This window comes from Vigna umbellata, chromosome 1 (genome assembly GCF_029865625.1).
Source record: "Vigna umbellata cultivar VRB3 chromosome 1, Vumbellata_1.0, whole genome shotgun sequence".
Lineage (NCBI taxonomy): Eukaryota > Viridiplantae > Streptophyta > Magnoliopsida > Fabales > Fabaceae > Vigna > Vigna umbellata.
The window spans coordinates 63026665-63054037 of record NC_142165.1 but is presented as its reverse complement, the minus strand read 5'-3'; the positions used below and the strand labels follow the sequence as shown (position 1 = coordinate 63054037).

General features: G+C 35.3%; 1 protein-coding gene and 1 pseudogene across 1 annotated transcript; both read left to right on the top strand.

Annotated features, from left to right (window-relative positions):
- The first annotated feature begins 6506 nt into the window (after nt 1-6506).
- Nucleotides 6507-27090, top strand: LOC124833832 (V-type proton ATPase subunit a3-like). The gene is made up of 18 exons (XM_047308390.2): nt 6507-6753; nt 6942-6986; nt 7810-7932; nt 8017-8124; nt 8393-8503; nt 8578-8745; nt 8984-9121; nt 11519-11626; nt 11786-11893; nt 12004-12152; nt 23725-23878; nt 23983-24143; nt 24247-24453; nt 24534-24717; nt 24800-24883; nt 24965-25161; nt 26568-26627; nt 26723-27090. The coding sequence occupies exons 1-18, from the start codon at nt 6610-6612 to the stop codon at nt 26928-26930; spliced, it is 2457 nt and encodes an 818-aa protein (XP_047164346.2). The 5' UTR covers nt 6507-6609; the 3' UTR covers nt 26931-27090.
- LOC124833828 (uncharacterized) lies at nt 19497-20181 on the top strand (annotated as a pseudogene).
- Nucleotides 27091-27373: the final 283 nt, after the last annotated feature.

Here is a 27373-nt window from a genome sequence, read left to right as displayed (position 1 = left end):
TCTTCTTGGAGGGTCCATTTTTTAGTGGTCGACTAACAAACAATCTTTTTGTAGGACATGTACACGATTGTTTAACCGTCAGCCACATGATATTTTGTATATGACATAATACACATATTAGTGAAGGGCCATTTCTTTCATTTGTTTTCTTAATCATTTCTTACAACTTTTGACTTTATGTTATTGATTGTTGTGGATGCCTGGTGAACCTAAATAAAATTGACTAGTTCTGTCTTGACGCTAAAATAAAACTAAATTGGAAATACGCATGATTGCTTCAGCACGTAAGTGCTTTTGTTAGCGAAACTTTAGCCCAAACGAACTTTATTTATGGCCGATCAACCTTTGTCATCTCGTGATTTGATCGATTGGAGTTTGCTTAGGAGAAGTTGTTATCCCGAATGACAAAAGTTATCGAATGAACTTCGTCCTATACCAATTATGTGTGCGGTTGACAGGGGTTCACTGGAGAACTCATCCTTCCCCAACCTCTTACGTTTATTCTTTGGACTAAGTGGAAGGGGTTTACATATGAACTTTTCCTACACCAATTATGCGTGAGGTTGGTAAGGGTTCACAAATAAACTCGTCCTTCACCAACTTCTTTTGTTTGTTCTTTAGACTGAGCAACAAGGGTTCACGAATGAACTCGTCCTTCACCAGCTCAATGTGAGGTTGGCAGGGGTTCACGAATGAACTCGTACTTCATTAATCTCCTATCTTTCAGATCAAGTCACACTTTGCATGCATTTTCTTGGAAAATCCTCATTGTATTGATTGTCATAAAAAAATTACAAACGGTTCGTACAATTGTTAAGCTAAAATAAAACTTTAAGTGAGAAGCGCTCCAAGTATTAGGAACAACCTTCCCACTCGGATTCTCTAGTTGATAAGCTCTGTTCTTTAGGTCTTCTATGACTCTGAATAGTCCCTCCTAGTTAGTTGCGTGCTTTCCATGTGCCGGCGTTTTGCACGCTTTGCAAGATTTCCTCCACACTAAGTTTCTTTTGTTAAAGCTCATAGCCTATACTTTAGTGTTGTATCTTTGTGTAATCACCCTCTTGTGGTGGTTTGATTATGTGCCTCATTGACAACTAATTTGCCAGTCTATATTTGACTAAACATGTAATCATTATTGTTAGCATAAAGCTGAAGAGAAGTAGTTTTGATGATGTCTCAAGTGCTCTTATTGCAATAAGATCTTTGATAACTCTCCAATTTTGCATCTTTTTCTGTGTCTAGAAGGCCTTATTAGTTCATTTTAGTTTCTAATTGTCTAGAATTAGGATAGTTTTAAGTTTTTTCTTAAATTCTTTAGTTTTGTATAATTGTAGTTAAAAATATATTTTTAGGTGTATTTTTAGTGTTTAGGAAATTAATCTTTTTCTGAAATTTTTAATAATAGAAATAAATAAATAAATAAATCTTTTTCTTTAATTTTTCTTAATTAGGTTTTATTCTTTTGCTAAAAAATTCCTTTTCTTAATTACTGATCAGTCCTTATTCATACTTGATTTTATTGCAGTGGTGCCTTGGATAATTGGGCTGCACCTGGGATAATTGAGCTAAAGACATGAATTGGGCTGCTGAAAGTAAATTGGGCCGCGGGGTCTACTACTTTGCGGGTGTTGCTCCCTCCACCACCACACCTTTCTCCCTCAACCTCCCCAATTTTTTTTTAATTCCAATTATATCCTAAGATTAAAATTTTTTACTTTTACTATTTTAATTTATTTCAAACGTAGTTCTCTTACTTTACTCCCTGCACCCAATCTTTCCATCTCTCATTTTCGTTTAACAATTTGTCTTCCGTTTTACTCTACAACCCATTTGTCTTCTCCGTTTCACTTCTCCTCCTCCGTTTCTTTCTTCTTCATTTTCCTTACATTATTAAAATACATTAAAAATATATTCAAAAATAATAAATCAAAACATTTAAATTAAATTATTAAAATATTTTCAAAATAAAGAATAAACTAATAAAACAAACCCTAAAATAAAAAACGTAACCTTTAAACGGAGGTGACATCCTTCAACGGATGTCAACATCCGTTTAAGGAAAAATGGATGTCGACATCCGTTTTACCTTAAACGGATGTCGACATCCGTTGAAGGATGTTGACATCCGTTGAAGGATTTTGACATCCGTTGAAGGATGTCACCTCCGTTTAAATGTTACGTTTTTTATTTTAGGGTTTTATTTGAAGGTTTATTCGAATACACACCTTGAGGAAGCAACACACGCATTGCACCACTCCACACACTGCACCACTCCACACACTGCACCACGAGAGGGAGACTGCTTGATAATTCTTTCCACCACCACCAACCTTTGCAACTTGTAGTATCTCAAAACGACGAAAGAAAGAGAGGAAGAAATATAATGTTAAAATGAAAGAAAAGTATTTTACTCATGTATGGGGGACTATAATAGATTATTAGTGGAATAGGTTGTGAATGGGTAAAATTAAAAAATAATAACCCTAAAAATAAAATTTTACTTAGGGGCAAAATAGTACATGGGAGGTGGAGGGAGAAAGGTGTGGTGGTGGAGGGAGCAACACCCCTACTTTGCACTGTGCGTGCTGATTGAAAGCAGAATTGGGCTGAAGCGCTTTGGGCTAGTTCTGATTGAATTACCTTTGTTGGTATAGGCCACTACTGATACTTCAATGTTGCATCTGAAGCACCTAATCAACACAAGCAATTGGGCCGCTGTTTTGGCGCTGACCATTGAAGCTATGCGTTTTGGGGAAGCCTGACAGAATATGCTTTCCAAGAGGAGTCAGTACTTTTAGTTTTATTTGGAGAAATAAAAAAGCTCTTCTTCATGTTAAGGTTCAAGAGGGTTTCTAGAGAGTGCGATTTGACCCAGAAGATGAACTGAAGTTGTCACTTACTCAAGGCGCGTGATCAGTGGAGAGGTTGAGTTGATCGAAGGGCAAAGATGAGAGCAGTGCGAGGAAGAATAGTTGAAGCGTTCGATTGGAGGAAGCGTCGAAGAGAAGATTCAAAGCGCCAAGTATCAAGGTTTCTCTTTTCTCTATTCCATTTTCAGACCCTATAAAAAGGGGTTTATGTAATGTAAATAAGGACACTTTAGAGACATTACACACTTTCAGTTTACAGTTTTACAATCTTTAGTTTAGGTTTTTACTCTTTAGTAGAGGTAGATTTCGTGACTTTTGGATTTCGTTGAGGCAATCGCGAGGGTGACAGATCGCGAGAGTCTCGATGATTTCCGGTAGTGTGTAATTTTCTTCTTCGTAATAATAAAGTTTAATTTCGTATTCTTGTTTGTGTTGAATTTGTTCTTTGCTTTTGATTTATGCAATTGTGTTGATTTGAAAACGAATTGGACTCTAGAACTCTGCACATCTGCAATTTCTTTTTGGAATTAAACGACCCCGAGGTGGACGTGCATGATCGAGATGTTTTCTCGAGTTAGAGATGAGTCCAATGCATAAAGACTCATTCGATTTTGTGTTTCTATTCTTTTCCTTCTATTATTTCTATTATGTGTGATTTTAATTCTGTAATTGAACTCTGTTTGAGAATTGTGAAGGAAAACATCCACATTTCTACATCTTTTTTGGATGTTTGAGAGATGTTAAGCTTCATAATTGTCAGACTAAGTTCAATTTCAGGGTTGTATTCCTGTTCTTGTGAAAGTGTGCATTGGTTGAATAATTGAGTGAGAATTTCCATTTTAAGTTCTGAAATATGAACTAAAAAGCACCCAAGGAGGGCTTAAATTTCTCATAATGTCTTTCTGAAGAGGAATTGAGACTCTTTCATTCAATCTATTGCACATTTGCCTCGTGTTCTTTGCTTTGTGTCTAATATCTTTAGTTTGCTTCTTTATTTTTAGTATTTCTGTTGGCTTGATGTTAGAATAGTCTTAGTTTTGATTGTGATTTTAATTTTCCTTCCATTTAAGTTCTGTTATATGTTCCACTGTTCTTAGCATTCTTAGTTAGGTTTATTTTCTTCTTTTCTTGCATCATTTACATATTGTAGTGATAATCTTTAGGTTATGTTATTAGGTAGTAGTAATGTTCATTAGTTTAGGATCATTTTAGTTTCATTTAAATTTTCATATTAGCTTAGATGTTGATGTTTCTGTTTTGAGTAGTTTAGACTGTTATTTTCTTTTCTTCTATTGCATTTCAATTTCTTTATTCTTTTAAATAGATTTTAGTTTAGACTAGTTTCAATTCTTTTATTTTAGTTTCTTTCATTTTTAAGTTCCCCACCTTGTCTTTTAGTTAGTAGTTAATAAATAGTAACAAGAATTAATTCTACACTTTAAGCTTAATTCTAGTCGAGTCCGAGGATTGATACATAGGTTGTCCCTATACTTCATTAGTGGGAAAACTTAGTTTGTTCTGATTTTAGGCTACAAAAATTAGTTTAACAATCTTCATGAAGACTTGTTTTATATTAAAGCTTTTGTCTTTTAATTGTGTTTTGAATCAGAAAACCTCATTTTATACTCAGGATAATTGATTACCAAGTAATAATAATCAATTATCAATAATCGATTATGACTTTCCATAATCGATTGTCACGAGCAATTATGAGAATTTTTAAGCAAGTTTAGAACTGTTGTGCATTCATTAAATGCATAATCGATTACCATAAGTGGATAATCGATTATCACACGTTAAATAACTGACAACGAATTTTTGGAGGTATCCTTGAGTGAGATCTCTATAAATTAGATTGAGACTCTTATTGTAATATATGAAATACGAAATACGTTTATTTTGAAAATCTTATCTGTTTAGGTGTGTGCTTTGGTATGTGTTCTAGGGTTTGTGTAACCTTTGTGTTGTGACTTTGAGAACTTGGTGTTGGCATAGAGCAAGAACTTTCACAGAAGGTGTGATTGAGTGTTGTTGCTGAGTTGAAAGTCTGTCATCCTTTATGAAGATTCAAAGGAGGTGTTTCAGAAGTGTTCATCCCTTGTGGGTTTCAAGGGGAGTGAGTTTCATCTCTTGGGGTAACAAGAAAGACGTTCTAACCTTAAACAATTTTATTTTCTTTGTGATTGTAAAAATTTCTTGGTTTCTGATAGTAAAGCGTTAATTCTCGATTGAGATTAAAATCACCAATGCAATTTTGTCTCTTCCTAACTTTTTAATTTTTTTATTTGGTATTAAGGAATTGAATTTATACGAGAAAATTATTAAAGGTATTATTTATGATAAAAAACCAATTGACCCTTCTTGATTTGTTGTACACACTAATCATTATGTTGCATCGCTTGAACAACTATGTTACTTCTAGAGAATGAGAAAAAAAAATGATCTTTGAGATCTTGAATGAAGTCTTCTACTTCATGTTGTGTACGCCCATATATATGTATTAAAGGATCTTCATAAAACATTAATTGCATATCTCTTCTTCAAGCATTTGGATACATGACATTAACGCCTTTTTCAATAAATCTTTAATGTTGACTAATCTTCATTACAATCAAAAGGCACACAAAAGAGGTATTCCTCGTAATATAAAATAAAAATTTGTAATAATTGAGTTAATCATGAAATACTTAAGCATTATATATATATATATATATATATATATATATATATATATATATATATATATGATTTGTTAATTTATGTAATTAGGTGACAAAAAAAATTTTAATTATAAAAAAAAATATACTTTAAACACAAAAATATATTTTAATAATTTTTATTTTTAATTTAAAATAAAATAATTTAAAAAAAATTAAAAATTATTTAAATATTTTTAATTTTAAAATTTAGAATATATAATATATGAAAGTATTTTTGTCAACTAAAATTTAATACAGAGGTTAGATAAGTTAACAAATCCCTATAAATAAATGTGTTTTGCATTTGTTGAGGTTAGTCGAAACATTTCATACATTAGATAAAATATATGTCTTTTCATAATTTGATGTTAAGATAAAAACTAGTATTCTCTTTTAATACTTTGTTTCATAACACTTAATAAAAATAACTTCCAATGTAACTTTTATCTAACAAACCGTCTATCATATTTTTATTAAATAATTATTTTTTAAATACTTTAAAATAAAGGTATTCTAGATATATTTTAAAATATTATACGTATTTGAATAAAGTCTGATTATAATACCGAGTATTAAATTATATTTTGGATTATCATATTGTATATTACCTCTATTGATTATCATATTTAATAATATATATTTCGAAAGGATACAGTTTGTGAATATTTTATTTTAAGTATTATTATCTACCAATGTTATTATTACTATTATTATTATTATCTACCAATGTTATTATTACTATTATTGGAACCTATTGTCTATATTTTTTTTTATAATAATTAATGTATTTAAAAAGTTAACTTCGAAATACTTTTTAAAATTAAAAGGTAAAATAGAAAGAAAATGTCAATACTTAAATATTATTATTTATGTATTTATATGCGCGCGAGCGTTAGGAGGAAGAGGAAGCATTATAAACCGCGGGATGGATATAGCGGCAAGATTTGATTTAAGAACGAACTCTTTCTCTATAGAACAAGAGCATTTGCCTCACAGTTATTGGTTCATTCATTTTGTGTTTGAGCAATTTAGAAATCCTGATGTTGAATGAAGGTAGTTGTCTCCCCACGATGGATCTGCTACGGTCGGAGCCTATGCAAATGGCTCAATTGATCATTCCAATCGAATCAGCTCATCGAGCCATCTCTTACCTTGGCGATCTCGGCCTCTTCCAGTTCAAAGATGTGAGACTTATTTTCATTCCTCATTGCTCTTGTTTTAGATTCCTTACTATGAATTCTGAACCTACATTACCGTGATTCTTTTGATGCTCTCAATCAATTTTTTTTCAATTCTGTTTTGATGCCTTCATTTCTATGCATGTTATTTTTTTTTTACATTTGACAACTGTTTGTTTGGATTTATTTTCCAGCTCAATGTAGATAAAAGTCCATTCCAGCGAACTTATGCTTCTCAGGTGCATATAAAATCTCTACCTGTGCTTGCCTTTTGGTTACGTTTTAAATAGTAAAAATCGTCTGCGCATTTGTTGTGTTATTGAAGAGGTCATAACTCTAATGCCGCGAGATTTCGATAAACTGCCATATTTTGATGTCCTTACATTACGTGATAGCCTAATTGATCTTGTTTTGTCTTCAGTTGACAGTAATTTTTACGATTCACATTTTTGCTGAAAACACGAACAGAATTGTAGATATATTGTTTTTCTAAATGTAGATATGTCATATATGTTTTTCATTTTTTTTATTTTTTTTTATTTCAATAGGTTTTGGACGTTCAGTTATGTTATGGTAAACCTGTAATGAAAAATTGATTTCTATTGTTGCTATCTTAAGCACCTTAGAGAATTCCTTCAAAATATAGATTGATAATCTTAGGACTTATTTATATTAAATTAACATAGAGTGAAATTGATTTGGAAAAAACTAATTTTGAATTGTTGAGCTGATTGGGGATGTGTTCAAATTGAAGTTCATACATCTGGAGGGGAGTCACAATGAGATCGTTCTCTCTGTCCCTTTCTCTTTGTTCCAGAGGTATTGGTGAGGATCAGTGACAGATTATTATGTCTTTCTGGAAACTTTAAGCTCCTCCATTAATTTTGGTTTTGTATGGTAATGCAAATTATTAATGTTGCAAAAATATCCCATGTTTGGTAGTTCTAGTACTTTCAACACTTTGAAAAAGTTCGTAACAGAATATATTAATTCTGATACACCATATTTAATGGAAGTGATTTTGATTTACTGAACTGGAAAACCTATCATTTTATCTTCTAGATTAAACGATGTGGGGAAATGGCGCGTAGGCTACGGTTGTTTAAGGACCAAATGTTGAAAGCAGGCGTGTCACCCTCAACGAGCTCAGCAAGAAAGGATAATGTTGATCTGGAAATTTTGGAGGTCATTACATTCTATGAATCTTTTGTCACCCGTTCTTCTTCTCATGAATACAGTATCAAGTAATAATTTTTTGTCCATGTTTAGGTTAAACTTGAAGAACTTGAAGCTGACCTCCTTGAGATTAATGCAAATAATGAGAAGTTGAAACACACCTACAATGAGCTATCGGAGTATAAGCTTGTTCAAGAGAAGGTATGCTTTGCTAAGTTCTTTCACTACCACAAATGTCATAATAATCACTTCTGATAATTTTGTTAACTTTGCTGTTCATCTTTCTGGTGCTTAAACTCTATTTAGAATGTATAAGCGTTAACTTTTGGTATATTATTATGGTTTTTTTCTGTCTACATTTATGCATACTGTTAGTCCTTATTCTTGGGTTTGTTTTCTTTTCTTTCCTTGACTGGATAAGAAAACTGCAATCAAAGTGGTAATGGCTTTTTTTGATTTATCATTTCAGGTTGGTGAATTTTTCTCTTCAGCAAAAAGTAATGCCGTAGCTCAACAGAGAAAGCTTGAAGTCCAGATAACTGTTGAAAGGTCTATTGACAGCCCATTACTATTGGAACAGGTATAAGCTGCAGCTTTGTATTTGTTACTTTACAGATTTGTTCTCTTTCTCACGCTTGGTAAATTTATGCTCAGGAGGAGACGTCAACAAAGCAAATTAAGCTGGGCTTTATCAGTGGACTTGTTTCAAGGGAAAAATCAGTTCCTTTCGAAAGAATTCTATTTCGTGCTACTAGGGGAAACGTGTTTCTCAAACAGACTGTGGTTGATCATTCTGTTCTTGATCTTTCGTCAGAGGAGAAGGTTTAAATTGTGAAATCTAAGTCTTAAGCCTCTTGCAATTAGATATGTAATATAGTACTAGATCATCTAAGCTCCTCCTTTTATTTGAAAATATATGAACTAACAGAGACGAACCTGCTTTGACATAATTGTATATATAATTACTTTTTTCTGATTATGGAAATGTACTCTTGTTTTGCTACCACTTCTATCTTCTTAGCTTTTTGGTCCATACAGTCATAGCCTCCCTTTTTTACAGGTTCATAAAAATGTATTTGTCGTCTTTTATTCTGGAGAGAGTGTTAAAAGTAAAATTCTGAAAATATGTGATGCTTTTGGAGCAAATCGTTATCCTTTCTCAGATGACTTGAGTAAACAACTTCAGACAATAACAGAGGTAAACTTAATCTTTGATTTCCGTTTAGTTTTCAGTTGTTGTTAAGCTTAGATTTCTGCTTAGTTTTCAGTTGCCTTTGATTCAGTTTTCAGTTGAATTTAATGAGAATAAAAAGAAACATAAAATAGTAAACCATGAGTGTTGTTTTGAGGAATTGATAGAGTATTCAATAAGAATGAGTGTTATATTTATCACTATTCTATTATATTTTATGTAGTGAAAAAGAGTAAACTTATGCATTTTTAAAGTTTTTGAATATTTAGCTTATATTCATAATACAGATAGAGATAGAGGTAGAAATAAATTTACTCTCAGATCAAAACCAATTTTATTGGTTAGGATAAAGATGAATTTAGCTATTAACTTCTGGTTAACAGAATCAAAAAAATTTATTCACAGTAGAGATATGGTTTTTAATGAAAGAATAACATTTATGGATAAATATAATATAGTTATTAGCAACTCAAAACCCAATAAACAACTGTCTGTAAAGGTAAGTAATTTTTCATGAACTCTTGTAATTGAGAGTCCTCAGCATGTCAGGGTATTCTACTTCAGTTCTTATATTATGTAGGTGTTCTCTACCGCATATCCCTAATAGAAGATACATGAACTTTATGTTATTGTCGGATGAAGGGAAAGCTTGAAACAATGACGAAACATATAACAAGCGGGAGCTTGTTATGAAAGATAAGATGAAGTCGTTGATCTCTAATGAAACTTGAGAATTAAATATGTTATCTGTGGGTAAAAAGAAACTTCACAACAAATGGGTTTAGGAAGATAATGATGGCTCCAATAAAGAAAGCCAACTAGTTATATTATTTCAGCAAAAGAAGAACATTGAAGTATTTATTCCAATTGTGAAGCTAAACACTACCAAGTTTGTCTTAAGCATTGTGGCTAGTGAAAATTGAATTTTTTTAATGGTAATTTAGAAGAGAATATATATATATATATATATATATATACACACACACACACACACACACCAACTTAGAGATTTCTAAGAGAATGGGAAGAAGAATATACTCTTTATATCAAAGAAGAGTTTGTATAACTTGAATCAAACACCAGGATAATAGTTAGGAAGTTGGATGGCTTCTGGCAGATGGAAGGATTCCAAAAGTGCAATGTTCATTAATGTTGTTTCTTGAAGATATATAAATTCAATTATATCATTTTTGTTACTTTATATAGGTGATATGCTGGTGGTAAGTTTTAACATATGTAAAATTAAAATACTTGAAAGTGTAATGTCAAAAGAATTTGATTTGGACTTAAGTCCAACGAAGAAGATTCTTAGAAAGCAAATCACGAGGGATAAATAAAGAGGAGTTTTGTAGTTATCTTGGGATACATCAATCGTATTTTGCAAAGTTTTGACATGGAAGATATCAAGCTAATTAGCACATTTTTGTCTATTCATTTTTGCCTATTCTAGGATAAGTTATCTTGAGAGAAAAAGAGAGTTTATGACCTAGGTTCAACATGCTTCTATCACAGGAAATTTGATATATGCACTAATTTGTATAAGACCAAAAATATTAGCGATGTAATGGGAGTTGTAAACAAGTTGATGTCAAATACAGAAAAAGTTCATTCAGAAGTAGTGAAGTGGATTTTGAGATATCTATAAAACACTAAAGAAGTGTTTTATTTTCGTAAAGGAGAACTAAAAATACAAAACTATGCAAATGAAAACTTTGGAGGTGAAGTCAGTCATCAAAGAAGTACCACTAGTTAAATTTCTACGATTGATACTACAATTATTACTTGAATATTGCATATACACAAGATTGTTGTTAACAGAACTAGGATTCACTCAGAAGAAAAATACCTTGCACAATGATAGCCAAAATGTAATACATATGTAAAAAATTTGACATTTCATTCAATAACAAAGTACATTTGTTTTTGTTATCACTTCATCAAATCTTTTCTTGAAAACGAGGTACTAACATAGAAAAAGATTCAAGATAATATTGATCAAGGTATAAAGACAAATTAAAATAAGCGTGAGAAAAATTGTTGAAAGTGATCAACAAACATTGTTTTAATGTTGAGAGAAATAAGGAAAAACAATAAAAGGGAAATAATTAGAGCTAAGTATTAGGGGAATAATGTGCAGAAAAAAAAATTGCACTCTCATAAATATCATCCATTTACTTTGTAAATTAATCAGTTTCAATAAAAGAAAATAACAAGAAAGAACATTAGTGAGAAAAAACATTATTTCGTATATAACTATTCACCATATTAGAGATTTCGGATTTTATGATGCGAGCTTCTTCCCACTTCCCCAAGCCCAAGTGGTTGGTCTACTTTATCCACAGTAGCAGAGCCCTTCATAGACTGATTACAGAAAATAATTACTGTGTACTATGAACTTTATAGGTTTCAGGAAGACTTTCAGAATTGAAGACTACAATAGATGCAGGATTGCTTCACCGGAGCACTCTATTGCAGACAATGGCAGATCACTATGAGCAGTGGAGTCTTAAGGTTTGGTTCATTTTACATCTAGTATCTGTATGAGCAGTGCATAGACAACATACTATTTTATTCAAGGTTTTTTTTTTCTTTTTCAGCTTTGTTACTAAGCTTCTGCAATTAATTTTCATTTCAATGCTAACTTTTCCTTTCTTCAATTTTAACTCATAGCTGAAGAAGGAAAAATCAATTTATCACACTCTAAATATGCTTAGCATTAATGTGACAAAGAAATGTCTCCTTGCAGAAGGTTGGTGTCCTGTTTTTGCGACAAGCCAGGTCTTCCCTTGAACTATGAATTTAATTTCTGATGCATTGTGAAGAAGCATACATGTAATGCTGTTTTTACTGGCTGGCATAGCTAATTAATTTGATTCAATACTTGACAGATTCACAAAGTGTTGCAGCAGGCAACTGTGGAATGCAGTTCTCAAGTTGAGGCGATATTTCAGGTCTTAGAGACAAAGGAATCACCGCCTACCTACTTCTGCACAAACAAATTCACTTCTGCTTTTCAAGAAATTGTAGATGCCTATGGGTAAGTTATGTGGCTCTCAGCATGAGAATTTCAAATTTCATTCCCTCTCTTTTTAAAAATAATCCCTAGCAGGTAATGACGATCTGATTTGCACTTTTATACGGGTCCTCTCAGTTGTTACAACTTCTACTCATCTGTTTATTTGTTTTATTAAACCTGAGAATATATTTGGAAAGTGAAATCACTACAAAATTAACTTGTATCTATAACCAAAAATAGAGAGAGAAAAGAGAACAAAAGGCTTGTTGTTATTATTACTGATACTGATACAAAAGTATTACACTATACTTCACACATAGACTTAACGTGTGTGTATAAAGGAAAGGCACATGCATGAGCAGTTATTAGATATTTATGTAATATACCACCCCGTTAAGTTTAGCACAACCATAAGTTTAGCACGAAACAAATGAAACATGGATGATGCCAGAGGTTTTGTGAAGATGTTTGCAACTTGAAATTTTAAAGGCAGATGAACCAGACTTAGTGTTTTCTTTTGAACATGGTCTCTAACAAAGTGGAGATCTAGTTCAAAATGTTTAGAATGTGAATGTTTCATTGGATTTTCCGCTAGCAACATTGCTCCAAGGTTGTCAATGTATAATGTTGGTGTAGGTATGGAGACTCGAAGCTCGGTGAGCAACGAAGACACCTAAATGATGTCTGTGAGAGTGGAGGCAACACTTTTGTACTCAACCTCTGTGCTACTTCGAGAAACTGCTTTTTGCTTGTTACAAAACCATGAAACCAGAGTGAAGCCAAAGTAGATGGAGTAGCCAGTAGTGGAATGTCTGTCATCTACATCAAAAGCCCAATCTGAGTCGTTGAACCCAACCAAATGAAGATCACAAATAGATTGAATGATAATGCCATGATTGGATGTACCAACAAGGTATATAATTATTCTTTTGACGACTTTCTAGTGATGTTCTTGGGGAGCTTGCATGTATTTTGGACGACTTTGTTAACTGAGTAAGCGATTTTTGGACGTGTCAATGTGATATATTGAAGGGCTTTAACAATCATGCGATATTCAGTAGGATCATAAACAGGGGATAAGCCATCTTTGCTGAGACGTGAAGCGGAGATCATGGGAGTCTGTTGAGGTTTGGCATGTAGCATGTAAACTTTTGAAAGAAGACCATGGATGTATTTTGTCTGAGAAAGGTCTAGAGCTCCTTCTAGTGTCCAGGAAGCCTCAATCCCTAAGAAAAAATGTAATGGGCCTAAATCTTTTAGTGCATAGTTAGTTTGAAGAATGTGAATAAGGTGTTGAATAGCAAGCAAATTATTACCTGTAATTATTATTTCAAAATAGGTTAACACAAGCAAGGTATTGTCATTTTGAAAATGAACGAATAAGGAAGAATCTTACTTTATAGAATGATAACCAAGAGAATTGTTTGGAGTCCCACATTGACTAGAGATAAGGCCAGTTTAGAGTATATATGTGCGTGCAAACTTCACTTTACGAGCCGATTTTGTGGAATTGAGTTAGGTTTGTGGACTTTAAGCCTAACTCAACCCTACAAAATCGACTTGTAAGGTGAGGTTTGCACCCACAAATATATTCTAAATAACTCTATTCAATGTGTGAATTCCAACACCTCCTTCTCACGCCAATGTATATACCAGGAAGTGTGTTGGAAGTCCCACATCGATGACTATAGATAAATCCAATTTAGAATATATATAAGTAGGTGCAAACCTCACCTTATGGTTTTGTGAGGTTGAGTTAGGCTTAAAGTCCACTTCTTAACATATAGTATCAGAGCCATGGGTTAGAGCTTATCAGGCCACTACCGGACTGCCCATTAATGTCTATTCCCACACACAAGATGTATATACCTTGGCGTGAGTGGGGTATGTCGGAAGTCTCACATCGACTAGAGATAAGACCAATTTAAAGTATATGTGGGTACCTCACTTTACAAGCTGGTTTTGTTAGGTTGAGTTAGGCTTAAAGTCTACTTCTTAACAAGAATAAAGAGTTGCACTAAGCTTTAGAAACCATGATCTTGGGGCTTGCTTTAAGCCATAGTTCGCTTTGTTTAATCTACATACAAGATTAGAGTTATCAGAGAAACCTAGAGGTTGAGACATGTAGACAGTTTCATGAAGAGAGCCATGGAGAAACACATTATTAATATGAATTTGGTGGATAGGCCATTTGTGAGCAATAACAAGAGTTAATACAAGCTGAAATCCTTTTGGAACGAGATAGGCTTTTTGTCTTTGTTGAGATTCATACGCATTGTACTTGTTCCTAAAAAACCATTTGTAGCCAATGATTTTAACATCAATGGGAGGGGAGACAAGAGTCCATGTGTTGTTTTGTACAAGAGCTTCATATTCAGTAGCATCATGCCATTGTGGTTCAGATAGGGCTTCTTTCACTGTGACAGGTTCAGTGTGGATGGTAGTAAGACAAGTATTATAAAGTTTTGGTTTAAAAATACCTTCCTTTGATGGGTTACCACATGATGTGTGTTAGGTGCGACATGCTACGAAGAGGATGTTGAACCTGGCGAAGTCTCAGTTGGAGAATTGTCTAGAGGAGCATCAGTAGAGGATGAAGTTGGCGATGACATGATAGGAGAAGTTGCATCGTGATTTGTTGATGCAGCAATAGTGGTGTTAGGAGATGAAAAATTGTTATCATCTTGAAATGTAGTGTTACACATATGTTTATGAGAAACCATAATACGAGGAAAAAGAGAGGAAAATGGCGTGTTAGAAGTTAAGTAACAGAATGTGTCGGAAGAAAAGGATTTGAGGCAAGTTTGAATGGAAATTTATTTTCGTTGAAAACTACAAGCTTTTGGATATATATCTTTTACTTGAAGGGTTAACACAGACATAATCTTTATATTTCTAATTGTAGCCAAGTAAAATGCACAACATTTAACATAAGGTAGTTTACTTGAGTGATATGGGCGCAACATAGGATAACAAGAGCATTCAAAAGGGCTTACAAGAGCATAATTTAGTGCTTTTTGAAACATTGTCTCAAGGAGATTTATGTTGTAAAGCAGGCATGGGCAACAAATTTATTATCTAAACAGAAGTTTGAAAAGCTTCCCCCAGTATTGCATGGGTTAAAAAGATGCAACAAGCAAAAGAAAATCCAACATCAACTATGTGGAAATGCTTTCTTTTAATTGAATTGTTTTGTTCATGGGTATAAGGATATGTAAATCTATGCAATATGCGACAATCACATAATAGAGAAAAGAACACAAGAACTCTTTAGCGTTATATGATTGAAGACACTTAATTCTACAACCTGTTTGAGTTTCAGCAAACATTTTAAAGTTTTTGAAAACACATAAAGCTTGATATTTATGAGTTAACAAGTATATCCAAGTGTAACGTGAATACGCATCTAAAAAGGAAATATAGTTCCGAGAGCCATATGATGCAGTCAAAGATGCAAGGCCAAATGTCCATAAACTCTAGTTGTAAAGGAGTGTGATAAGCTGTAGTGGAATCTTTGAAAGACAATTTATGGGATTTAGCTATAGTACACGCATCACAAAATTCACCAATATGTTTACAAGATATATTGCAAGTATATAAAACATGATTTGCAATGAGTGAAGACACATGTCCAAGTGTTGCATGATAGAGTTTGTATAGAGAAATTGAAGTGGAAAATGTAGTATTACAAGTAGTGATGGAAGATGTATTAAGAAGCAAAGGAAAAACATATAAGTCATTCCTAATAAATCCTTGCAGAATAATATGTTTGGTGTGCTTTGATTTTACATAGCATATGTTGGCATGGAATTAAAAAAAGTTATGATTATCTTATGCAAATTTGGACACACTGAGAAGATTTTTCATGATAGAAGGAACATAAAGAAGATCATGTAAAGTAAGAGGTTAGTGTGTGTGTGGAGTAGTGAAACTAGTAGAACCAATTGAAGAAATTGAGATACCTGAACCATTGCAAAGTTTGACCGAATCTTTACCTGTGTAAGAGCGCTTTTAAGTTAAGATTTGAGGTTGAGTGATGTGGTGTGTTGCACCACTACTCGGATACGATAATAAGTCATGAACATTTGATGAAGTACCAAATATAGACGAATCTACATCTTCGGAAGGAGATAACTGTCTAGAGTTAGCTGAAACAGAAGAAGAATATGACTGATCTGTTAGGGTAAACTTAAATGTGATAGATTTAATTAGATTGTTTATTTGTTTAAGAGTTATGTCAGTTTTAGAGTGCAAAAGTGACTAATGGTTATTAGACAATAATAGGAAATAAATGTTGTCTTAACGATAAAGTATACAACTTTGTAGGTGAAAAGCTAATATGTAAGTTTATAAATTGTAAGTGCCTGATTGACAGACAGTGTGGCATACACTAGAAGCATATTTAGAAAATATTACTAAGTGTCATTTTTCTAACAAATTGACATCAGAGCTAAAAGAGCCTGAGTGTCCAAGTGAGAAAGAAATTGTGAGAGAGAGATGACCAGCCTAGCAAACAGTGTGTCCTTGCCTCAGTTGATAAAGAAAGTAAACTTTGACAATTGGAGTGTGCATATGAGAGCTCTTCTAGGATTTCAAGACATGTGGGATGTTATTGCGATTGGCTATGAAGAGCCCACGAAAGATGTAGAGCAGATAGTGGTCCAAGTTGCCGCATTAAGAAAATCACGAGTGAAGGATCAATCAACCCTGTACATACTGTACCGAGTTATTGATGAATCTGGCTTTGAGAAGATAGTGAATGTTAAATCTTCAAGAGAAGCTTGGCAGATTCTTGAGATAGTTTACAAAGGGATAATCGTGTAAAGCAAGTTAGACTTCACACTCTCAAAGGCGAGTTTGAGAGTCTGAGAATGGAGAGTAGAGAATGAGTGGCTGAATATATATCTCGAGTGGAGGTGATAAAGAATTAACTCGAAAGAAATGGAGAGAAGTTGCCTGTCGGTAGTATTGTGGAGAAGATCCTAAGGTCGCTGATACGGCCTAGTAGAAGAGGCCCAAAATTAAATACATGTATAAGAGGAGATACAAGGGTGATGCAGCCAATCAAAACCCGAGAGGAGAAAAATAATAGAAACTGCACAAGTGTCAGCAATAAAATCAATTAAAGGAAATGGATATACTTGTTTATAGAATTTGGCCTGATCAACATGATTCAGGACCAAGTGAGATGGTGTATTGCTATAGTATGAAATAACATAATTAAAAAAAGAAACACAAGAATATATTCTCTCCCACCTCGTCTTCTTTCTCCCCTACCTCACAACTATAAGGATTTTCCCTTGTAACTAACTCACATGTGACGCACTATCAAAACTAGCAGCTATGCAGTTTCTATTATTTTTCTCCTCCTGGGTTTTGATTAGCTGCATCACCCTTGTATCTCCTTTTATACATGTATTTAATTTTGGGCTCTTTTGCTGGGCCATATCATCCCTTTCCCCATCAAGACACACCTTGTCCCCAAGGTGGAATCCTAGAAAGTGCTTCCGCAATTCCATCAAAGGTTCCCATGAATTTTCACATTTTGGCAGTTGGTGCCACTTAATTAGAACCTCCATGATTCCTTGTTGATTCTGATGAATTGCTAAGTCTTTTGCAAGTTGCATGTTCAACTCTAAGTCCTCTGTCAAGCACTTGGGCAGAGGTTGAGTTTGGACATCATTGCTTACTAACTTCTTGAGAAGGGACACGTGAAATACAGGGTGAATCAAACTCTGCCGAAAGTGCCAATTTATAGCCAACCGCGCTAATTTTTTCGACAATTGCATATGGTCCATAATAGCGTGGGATAAGTTTGAGATTGAATCTTCTTGCCAAACTCCTCAACTTATATGGTTGAATCTTCAGAAATACCTAATGACCCACATTGTACTCCATATCTCGCCTATGTTTATCAGCTTGGTGCTTCATGCAGTTCCGTGGCTTAGCTAATTGCCCTTTTAACTCTTCTAACATTGCATCTTTGTATACTATCATCTTTCTTACTTCTTCCATGGCTGTCAATCCTACATCCCCTTTAATTACTGGTGGTGGATCCTTGCCATAAAGAGCTTTGAAAGGGGTTGTGTTGGTAGATTTATGATAATTAGTGTTGTACCAAAATTCAGCCCGGCTTAGCCACTTAGGCCATTGTCTTGGATTGGTACCCGTTAAACATCTCAGATAAGTCTCAAGACACCTATTGACCACCTCGGTCTAGCCATCTGTCTGTGGATGGTAAGCTGAGTTGAACCGAAGCTTGATTCCAGCTAGTTTGAATAATTCAGTCCAAAAGGAACTAATAAAGACCCTGTCTCAATCAGTCACAATGGAGGAAGGGAACCCATGTAATCTCACCACTTCTTTAAGGAACACTTCAGCTATATCCTTGGCAGTGTAAGGATGAGACGTGGCACTTGAGTGGAAACAAGTTCTTCGAACACATCCCCAAATTCTGCTAATGTTTCTTCAAGGCCATGTGGCGCTTGAGTGGAAACAAGTTGGGCTTGTAATTGGGTTTCGTTATTCCCCAAGTATTGGTAAGCTAGATAATATCCTTCACCTATAGCAAGTCTTTATAATTGTCTTCAAAGAGGCTTGCTCTCTACACAAGGATGGATCTCCTTTTAAAATCTGCTTACATTCTCTTTTCTCCTATTGGAATGTAAAATTTTGAAGTTGGCCTCAATGTCTCCCAAACTAGCCAACCAATCTAGTCCTAGCACCACCTCTGTACCTCCAAGATTAAGAATAAAAAAATCTTGCTCAATTCGGACTCCTTGCATCTCTATTTGTACTGCTTTACATATGCCTTTGTTCTTTTCCTTCTGCCCATTGCCCATCTCCACTGTATACTCTGGAGTTTTTGTCAACTGTATTTGTAATTCAGCCACTAAGAGAGTTGGGAAATAAAGTTACTCGTGGCTCCAGAATCAATCAAAATCAACACCTCTCGTTCTTTTATTGTTGCTTTTATTTTAAAGGATTTTCTTGAAGTGAGATCTTGATAGAAACCAAACAATTACTGAATATCAAAGTTGTATTATTCAGAATATTATGCAGTAAAAAGATGATTGAGCTGAAAGCTCTACAGCCACAAGGGAAACCCCAGAGTACTAGACTCCTCCAGAGGATTATTCTCCTCCTAACCAACTCACAACCTCCTACTCCCGTACCTCCTCCATACTCTCCCTTCTCTCTCCTATAACAGAATTCTCCCTTCCCTGGATTCTAGACACGTCATTCCCCATCCTAACTAACTTCTATTTTAGAGTCAAAGGTGAAATAGAGGAGGTGAAGGTTAATCTGGAAAGTGAAATTGTTGATTTGAGAGTAAAAGAAAATGAATTGAAGAAGTCGGCCAAGGTATTGAATGAATTCACTCATGGAAAGCAGGAAAAAGTGAGCAAAACTAAGTTCAAAGAGGTTCTCTCTTATATTCTCTTGGGTATGGCTGCTAGACTGAAGGGTGACCCAATTGTGATACTTTTTGCATTGATGGGGAAGATCTTCTGGAATTTGTTAATGGTTTGGCTTATGAAGCAGAAATGGCATATATATTCTCTCAGATTGAATCCCCTAACAAATCACTGCATGACCATATAATTGAAGCTCTTGGCAAGCTTAGTGTGGAACAAGAAATTCCTCCTACAGTAGATTCTTGGGTTTTAAGTCGCATTGTAGAATCGACACTGCTATCTCAAGATAGATATGGTTTGGATAAGCCTGTTTCTCAAGAGACATTTTTTGAGGAATTTAAGGTAGTGGCATTGGTTGTGGCTAATTGTCTTAAGGAGAAACCACTCATAGTTGCTCATAGTGAGAACACCTTTGATGGAAGTGGTGTTAAGTGACTACTCTCCAACAAGTTTGAATTGGACAAGACTTTGAACTCAGCTTTAGAGATTTTGCCTAAAAATCAAAATGGAAAGATGTCGAAAGAGTATCTACAAGTGTCATTGGACATGTGGCTCCATCTAATGTTTTACCTTCTCTGGTGTGGGTTAATGCAGTTGGAAAAGTTTGGATGAAAGATAGAAGACACATTTAATTTTGAGAGTTTTGTTAGGATAAACTTAAATATGATAGATTTAATTGGATTGTTTATTTGTTTAAAAGTTCTGTCACTTTTAGAGTGCAAGAGTCACTAGTGGTTATGTTAGGTTCCTAGGTTTGAAACCTAACTAAGAACACAAATTGTAGGTAGAAACAATAATGGAAGAATGGTTTTTTCTATTATTCACCGTAAAAGAATCCTCTTTACAAAGAATGGGTTGGGAGCATAACCTCTCTCTACAGGCTAAAAACCTGACTTTACACAAAATACACATGATACCCTCTACAGAGTTATAAGAGCTCTATTTATAGCAGCTCTGACCCGCTCCCCCTTTTACAACCGACACCCCATACCCTTAACTTCTAAACCCAATCTATCCTATTATCCTATATCCTAACATTACATCCCGCTGCAAAACAACCTTGTCCTCAAGGTTAGAACCGAAAAACTTGATTCTTGGCTCCTCTTCATCATCTTGTTATCATATGAAGGGAACCCACTGGCTACAGCCCACCAATTTAGGTCTGGAGGCTTGGGTGGTGGTCGAAATAAGAGACAATTTATGGGACCATCTTTGCGTCTTCATTATTTCCTTGAAGGTGAGGAGCTTCCTATTCTTCCCTGTAAAATAACTTCTTTTACCGCTCGGCTCGCTTTCCCATGCCTTTCTACTGTTCGGTTCCTGCCGTCCTCTTGCGTTCGGGTCCGACAGTCCTCTACCGTACGGTTCCGGCAGTCCTCTATCGTACGGTTCCAGTAGTTCTCTACCGTACGGTTCGGGTAGTCCTCTCATGTTCGCTTCCGGATGTCCTCTCCCGTTCGGTTCTGGCAGTCCTCGACCGTTCGGTTCCTTCAGTCCTCTCGGGTTCGCAACTTGTAGTGCTAGCCCGTTCGGTTCCGGCCGTCCTGTCACGTTTGGCTTCGTCAGTCCTCTCCCGTTGGGTTCTAGCAGTTCTCTACCGTACGGTTCGGGCAATCCTCTCACATTCGCTTCCGGACGTCCTCTCCTGTTCGATTTTGGCAGTCCTCGATCGTTCGGTTCCGACAATTCTTTCACGTTCGATGTTGGGACATATTCTTCCACGGTTCCCGACTGCTTACTGGCCACTCCCCTTTCAAAGATGGTACCCCCGTTCCATTCTCCAAATCGTAGCACCACTACCCCCTTCAGACCTTCCCAAGAACGATTCTTGGCTTTCTCCTTCTATGCTCTGAACCAGTAGTCAGCGCTCCCCTCCATACTGATGTCAACTAGGCGCACCTTTTCCTCCTCTGCCACATCTTGCAACTCGAAGAACTTCTTTGCCTTAGAGACCCACCCCAACGGATCAAACCCTTCGAAAGTGGGTAGTTCTACCCTTTTCCGCCATTGATTCTACACCTCCTAGTGATCACCACCCACTCTCCCTCAAATATCCTCCTCGCTCCGTCGCTGGTTCTCGTTTACGGAAGTCTGACTTCCATCTGAGTGTCCTTCGTTGTTGTGAGTCTGAGCCCCCATCATCCTCATTATTTCTTGCAAGTCCCGGCGTACTGCGGCGGATTCCGCCTTCATCCCCTCCATCGTAATCTCCAGAGCCTCCAATCGTCTCTCCGTGCTTCCCTCCGTCTTCACTTCGCACCCCATTTAGATCCAACAGTTTCTTGATAACGTCTTGATCCCTTCTTGATCCGGCAACGCTCTGGATGATCCGACCGCTTCTCGATCCGGCAGGTCGGACCAATTTGTCATGTTCCTGGGTTTGAAACCTAACTAAGAACACAAACAATAGGTAGAAACAGTAATGGAAGAATGAGTTTTTCTATTATTCACCATAAAAGAATCCTCTTTACAAAGAATGGGTTGGGAGCATAACCTCCCTGGTTGAGAGCATAACCTCTCTCTACAGGCTAAAGACCTGACTTTACACAAAATACACTTGATACCCTCTCCAGAGTTACAAGAGCTCTATTTATAGCCCCCTTTTACAACCGACACCCCCATACCCTTAACTTCTAAACCCAATCTATCCTATTATCCTATATCCTAACAGGTTATTAGACAATAATAAGAAATAAATGGTGTCTTAATGATAGAGTTTATGACTTTATAGGTGAAAAGCCAATATGTAAGTTTATAAATTTTAAGTGTCACACAATGTGACATACACTAGAAGCATATTCAAAAAATATTACTGAGTATCATTTTCCTAACATGATAAAATCTGAACCAGCAATCGATGGCACTATGACCTGGTTTTCCACAGAACTGACATTGTTGTCTAGAGGTGGTAGATGATGAAGATCTGTTTGTACGTTTGTTGTTCCATCAAGGTTGTCGAGAGGAGTTGCTTGACTGTCGAAAATTGTTGGAACGGTTGGCAGAGAAGTTCTTGGACGCAGCGTTGGTAGAAGACTATGAAAGATTAGCATGAACAGAGGATTGATCAGCAAACCTATGACGTTCGAAAAGTTCTTCCTGGGATAAGCGGAGAGACTAGATATCCTCAACGGTATAAGGATCCATTTTTGAAATGGCGGAGGTTACAAAACCTTCGTAATCTTCTGATAATCCATCAAGGATGCATTCGACTGGATGTGTTCTTCGGTTTATATGAGTATCCAACGTGTGCCAAAGGCACATGCATGTCCAGTTATTAGATATTTACGAAATAGTGTCATACTTGGTAGCATGCTGACAGCAACATTTTGTCACTATTTATTCTTAAAATGTGACTGGTACAGATGCATAAATTAACTGGGTATTCATTTGAATTTTTCAGACATTCTACAAAAAGAAATTTTAATCCATCTATGATTCTCAAAAATATTTTTTTTTTTCAATTAAAAATGGATATCTCCAATATATATATCACGCATCACAACTTAAGCCACCACAAACTTGTATTTCATGTAATTATTATATATACTTTATTTTATACATAATAATTCTTGTAAATTTTCAAGACATTGGAATGGTTGGAAATGTTTCTGCTGGAGTGGGAGTGCACTAATGTGGAAGGGACTTATTCTTGAGGGGGAGATTTGTTGGAATCCAAAGTAGAAATGAGAAAGTAGAGTACCTTGAAAGACTCATTAACCTATTGCTTTAAGGTTTTGGGTAGAGAGTGGTGTCAATCTCTTATATGGTTAGACTCATATTTCATTGGTATTGTATCTTCTAAGTGAACCTTTCTCCTTGATAGATTGGATTATATGAGTCCCACCAAAATACGCTGCCACCCGAAGCTGAAGTTAAATTCATAGTAGAACATACTTTCAGAAAAGCTGGGGACTGGTGTAAGTTTATCAACTCTTGTAGCCAACATAATTCTTACAGACCTAATGAGAGTGGTGTCAAATGGATTTTATATGATTAAATTAGGATTTATCTTTTCTTTTAGAGTGTTTTTGGTTAGCCGTTCTAGTAATATCTAATAATGCTGAAGTTTTTTCACGTCAGTTATCACGTTATCAAAGTTCAATAACCGATTCTTAGTTGCTTCTAGCTTTATTGATAATCGGCCTGCAACTATAATAATCGTTATTACTTGACAGAGTCGCCAAGTACCAGGAAGCAAATCCCGGTGTGTACACAATTATCACGTTTCCATTCCTTTTTGCTGTAATGTTTGGTGACTGGGGGCATGGCATATGCCTATTACTAGCGGCTTTGTATCTCGTAATCAGAGAGAAAAAATTTTCAAGTCAGGTACTTTACTTATGGTGGTGGATTTTTTGTATTCAATCTGAATGTTTCCTCCTATTATATTTTATGCCAGTATTACTTCTGTTCAATGTTGTTAATAACGGCAGAAACTTGGAGACATAATGGAAATGGCTTTCGGTGGACGCTATATTATTATGATGATGGCACTCTTTTCAATCTATACCGGGTTCATATATAATGAGTTCTTCTCTGTTCCATTTGAATTATTTGCTCCATCTGCCTATGGATGTCGTGATTCTTCATGCGGGTGGTTATCAGTACAGTTTATTTAATTTTATTAGATTTTACTTTTCTCTTAAACTAATTGGTTACATTATTTGTGTGCAATATTTATTTATTCCATTTTTTAGGGATGCTTCTACAACAGGTTTAATAAAAGTGCGTGACACTTATCCATTTGGTGTGGATCCTAAATGGCACGGTACTCGGAGTGAACTCCCATTTCTTAATTCTTTGAAGATGAAGATGTCAATTCTGCTGGGCGTATCCCAGATGAATCTTGGAATCATAATGAGTTACTATAATGCAAAATACTTCGAAAACGATATAAATATCTGGTAACAGCAAAAGACAATTTTATTTTTTTTCAGGCTGTAGTTTATGGTGTTCATTGTTTGATTTTCAAATAATGACTCAGGTACCAGTTCGTTCCCCAGATGATATTTTTAAATAGCATGTTTGGCTACCTTTCACTCCTCATAATTGTAAAATGGGGCACTGGGTCACAGGCTGACCTGTATCATGTGCTTATATACATGTTCCTTAGCCCAACTGATGATTTAGGTGAAAACCAGCTTTTTTTTGGTCAAAAGCTCCTTCAAGTAAGAAATTTCAATTTGATTTGGATACATTTGTTTTAGCCAGATACCTCGTCTGAACTTCCCACTGTTTCATTGATGTTAGCTTGTGTTACTACTGTTGGCACTTGTTGCCGTACCATGGATGCTAGTACCAAAGCCCTTTCTCCTGCAGAAGCAACATAAAGAAGTACACTCAACCATTACTTTGTTTCTTTCTTTGTCATTTGTAGTAAATCACATTCTAATTTCCATTACCTTGCTTCCTCAGAGGCATCGAGGTCAATCTTACTCTTTGTTGTTCAACAAGGATGATCCTGATGAATCAGAGTCACCAAGTGTTCCCAGTAATATTGATGATGAGTTTGACTTCAGCGAGGTTTTTGTGCACCAACTTATACATACAATCGAATTTGTGCTTGGAGCTGTGTCTAATACAGCTTCGTATCTACGTTTGTGGGCCCTCAGGTATGTGGTTGAAAGCATGTCACTCGGCTTTCTCTTCTTGCACCCCCTAATTTCTTGGTGCACCCTATATTGTTTTCAAATGAGCATTTCACCCTTTGTAAAAGTGACCTCCCAATTACGTGCGAAATTTTTCCAGAGCATGATTTTCAGAACAGGGACTTTCGGAATAAATTCTTAAACAAGCTTTCTAGAACAAGATTTCTAGAATAAGCTTTTCAGATATAATATTTTCTGGAATGAGTTTTCTGGAATAAACTTTCTATAAGTTATAACACATGGAATGGGCTTGGAAAATAGCTTTCCAGAAGGAACTTTTCTCTGCAATGTGTTCTTCTTCCTCTCGAATGTTCTCCCTCTCTTTTTCTTGCTCTGCAGAGGTGAGGGTAGCCGCAATGGTGCAACGGCGGCAATAGCAATGATGTGATACAGTGAGGGAGGATATTTTAGTCTGTTACTATTATTACGAGTATGGATTTACTAATGATGGGGTGAAGGTAGCAAAAGCCCTATGATTCTGTGAATTTCCAGTGAATCAAAATTAAATGGCTGTTTCACCTGCATCTCCAATCATTTCACTTTGCACCTCCAAACGAGTATATAGGAAACCATCCTCTCATGATTACACAGATCAGTGCCCTCGTGAATTGAGTGCATCACCCCAAGGTTACATTGGATCAAACAATTTGTGGTGGACCAGTTGCTGAAAATGAACTTATATCTAGTAAAACGACGAAGAACAGTAAAGCCTTATATCTAGTAACTCACCAGTCAGTAAACCCACATATTCTGGTTTTGTCCTTGGTACTGCATCAACAAGTTTCAGGATCCAGCCCGTTTTTTGTAATTTCAAGGGTTGGATGTTTGGAAATTCTAGTCTGGGTTGTTAAATGAAAAAAAAAAAGGTGATACGGTTTTATTATCGTCCACGCATTAGTTGCTGCTACTTGTGTTCTACAAGATTTTCTTATCATTTTATTTCAATAGTAACTAGTGTCCTGTAAAAATGGAAAGACTTTTATTAGATACGAAAATATTTAATATATTGGAAATATAATAAATGGCAATAACACTTCTATTAGATGAACTAGTATCTAACAAAAGAGATTTCACCAAGTCACATTCACATCAAAATTTGTCTATTATAAAATGGTGAACTAAAGTCGAATGTTCATTTGAAAATGTCTATATGTAGTATCGGACAATGCTTCAATTGTTTCTAAAAGAAGTTATCTGTGGGAAAAGTAAACACTTTTGCCTGTTTAATTAATCAGAAGCATTTAGTACATATTTGATGTTCCCCCACATTTAAGATACTTTTACCTCAACCCTTTGTTGTAAACCGTTCTACTTCAAATAAATCATATTCTTTGATTATAATTCTTTCCTTGGTTTCTGGTTTTATTCAGCTTAGCTCATTCCGAGTTGTCCAGTGTTTTCTATGACAGAGTTCTGCTTTTGGCCTGGGGGTAAGTTCTTTAGTTGTGCTTTGGAAAAGTGGTGGGCCATTAAGAAGGTTGGTTATTTGATGCATTAACCCTGAATGTTTCCGTGACCAATGCAGGTACAATAACACTATTATTCTCGTTGTTGGCGTTTTTGTTTTTATCTGTGCAACTGTTGGTGTGTTACTGTTAATGGAAACTCTAAGTGCTTTCTTGCATGCTTTGAGACTTCACTGGGTAGAGTTCCAGAACAAATTTTACGAGGGAGATGGTTACAAGTTCTTTCCATTTTCATTTACATTACTTACGGATGAGGATGATCTGTAAGGTGCGAAATACCAGATGATTTTCTAATAGATATGCCCCCACACAATCAAGTGGTGTATAGTGTAAAGTGATTTTGAAATTCAATTATTTTAATTGTTTTTACTCGCTAATTCTTCTTGTTTCCAGACCACATTAACATGTCAAATTAATGTAATACACAGTTTATATCTGATGTCATGAGACGTTCAGTTTACCTGTGCTCTTTTAACAGATGTCTTTTGCAGTTTACTGCAAGACATTGGAAAGTGACAACGTTAATTGTGAGGACAAATTCATTTCATTCAGGTTACGTGCAATAACTATTGATAACGGTGGGTAATGTTTTGTAGCTAGACAAGCTAGCACACAAAATTGCAGAAAAAGTAAATCATTAACGTGGTCATACAGTTTCCTCCTCCATAAAATTACGTCATCCAAATTTACATCCACACTATACGTGTGCC

Excerpts from the sequence above, each read along its gene's own strand:
- LOC124833832 (XM_047308390.2), top strand. The coding sequence starts at position 6,610 with ATGTTGAATGAAGGTAGTTGTCTCCCCACGATGGATCTGCTACGGTCG. Across the intron at positions 8,125-8,392 it reads ATAAGCTTGTTCAAGAGAAG|GTTGGTGAATTTTTCTCTTC; the intron begins GTATGCTTTGCT and ends TTATCATTTCAG. Across the intron at positions 24,718-24,799 it reads TTGGTCAAAAGCTCCTTCAA|CTTGTGTTACTACTGTTGGC; the intron begins GTAAGAAATTTC and ends CATTGATGTTAG.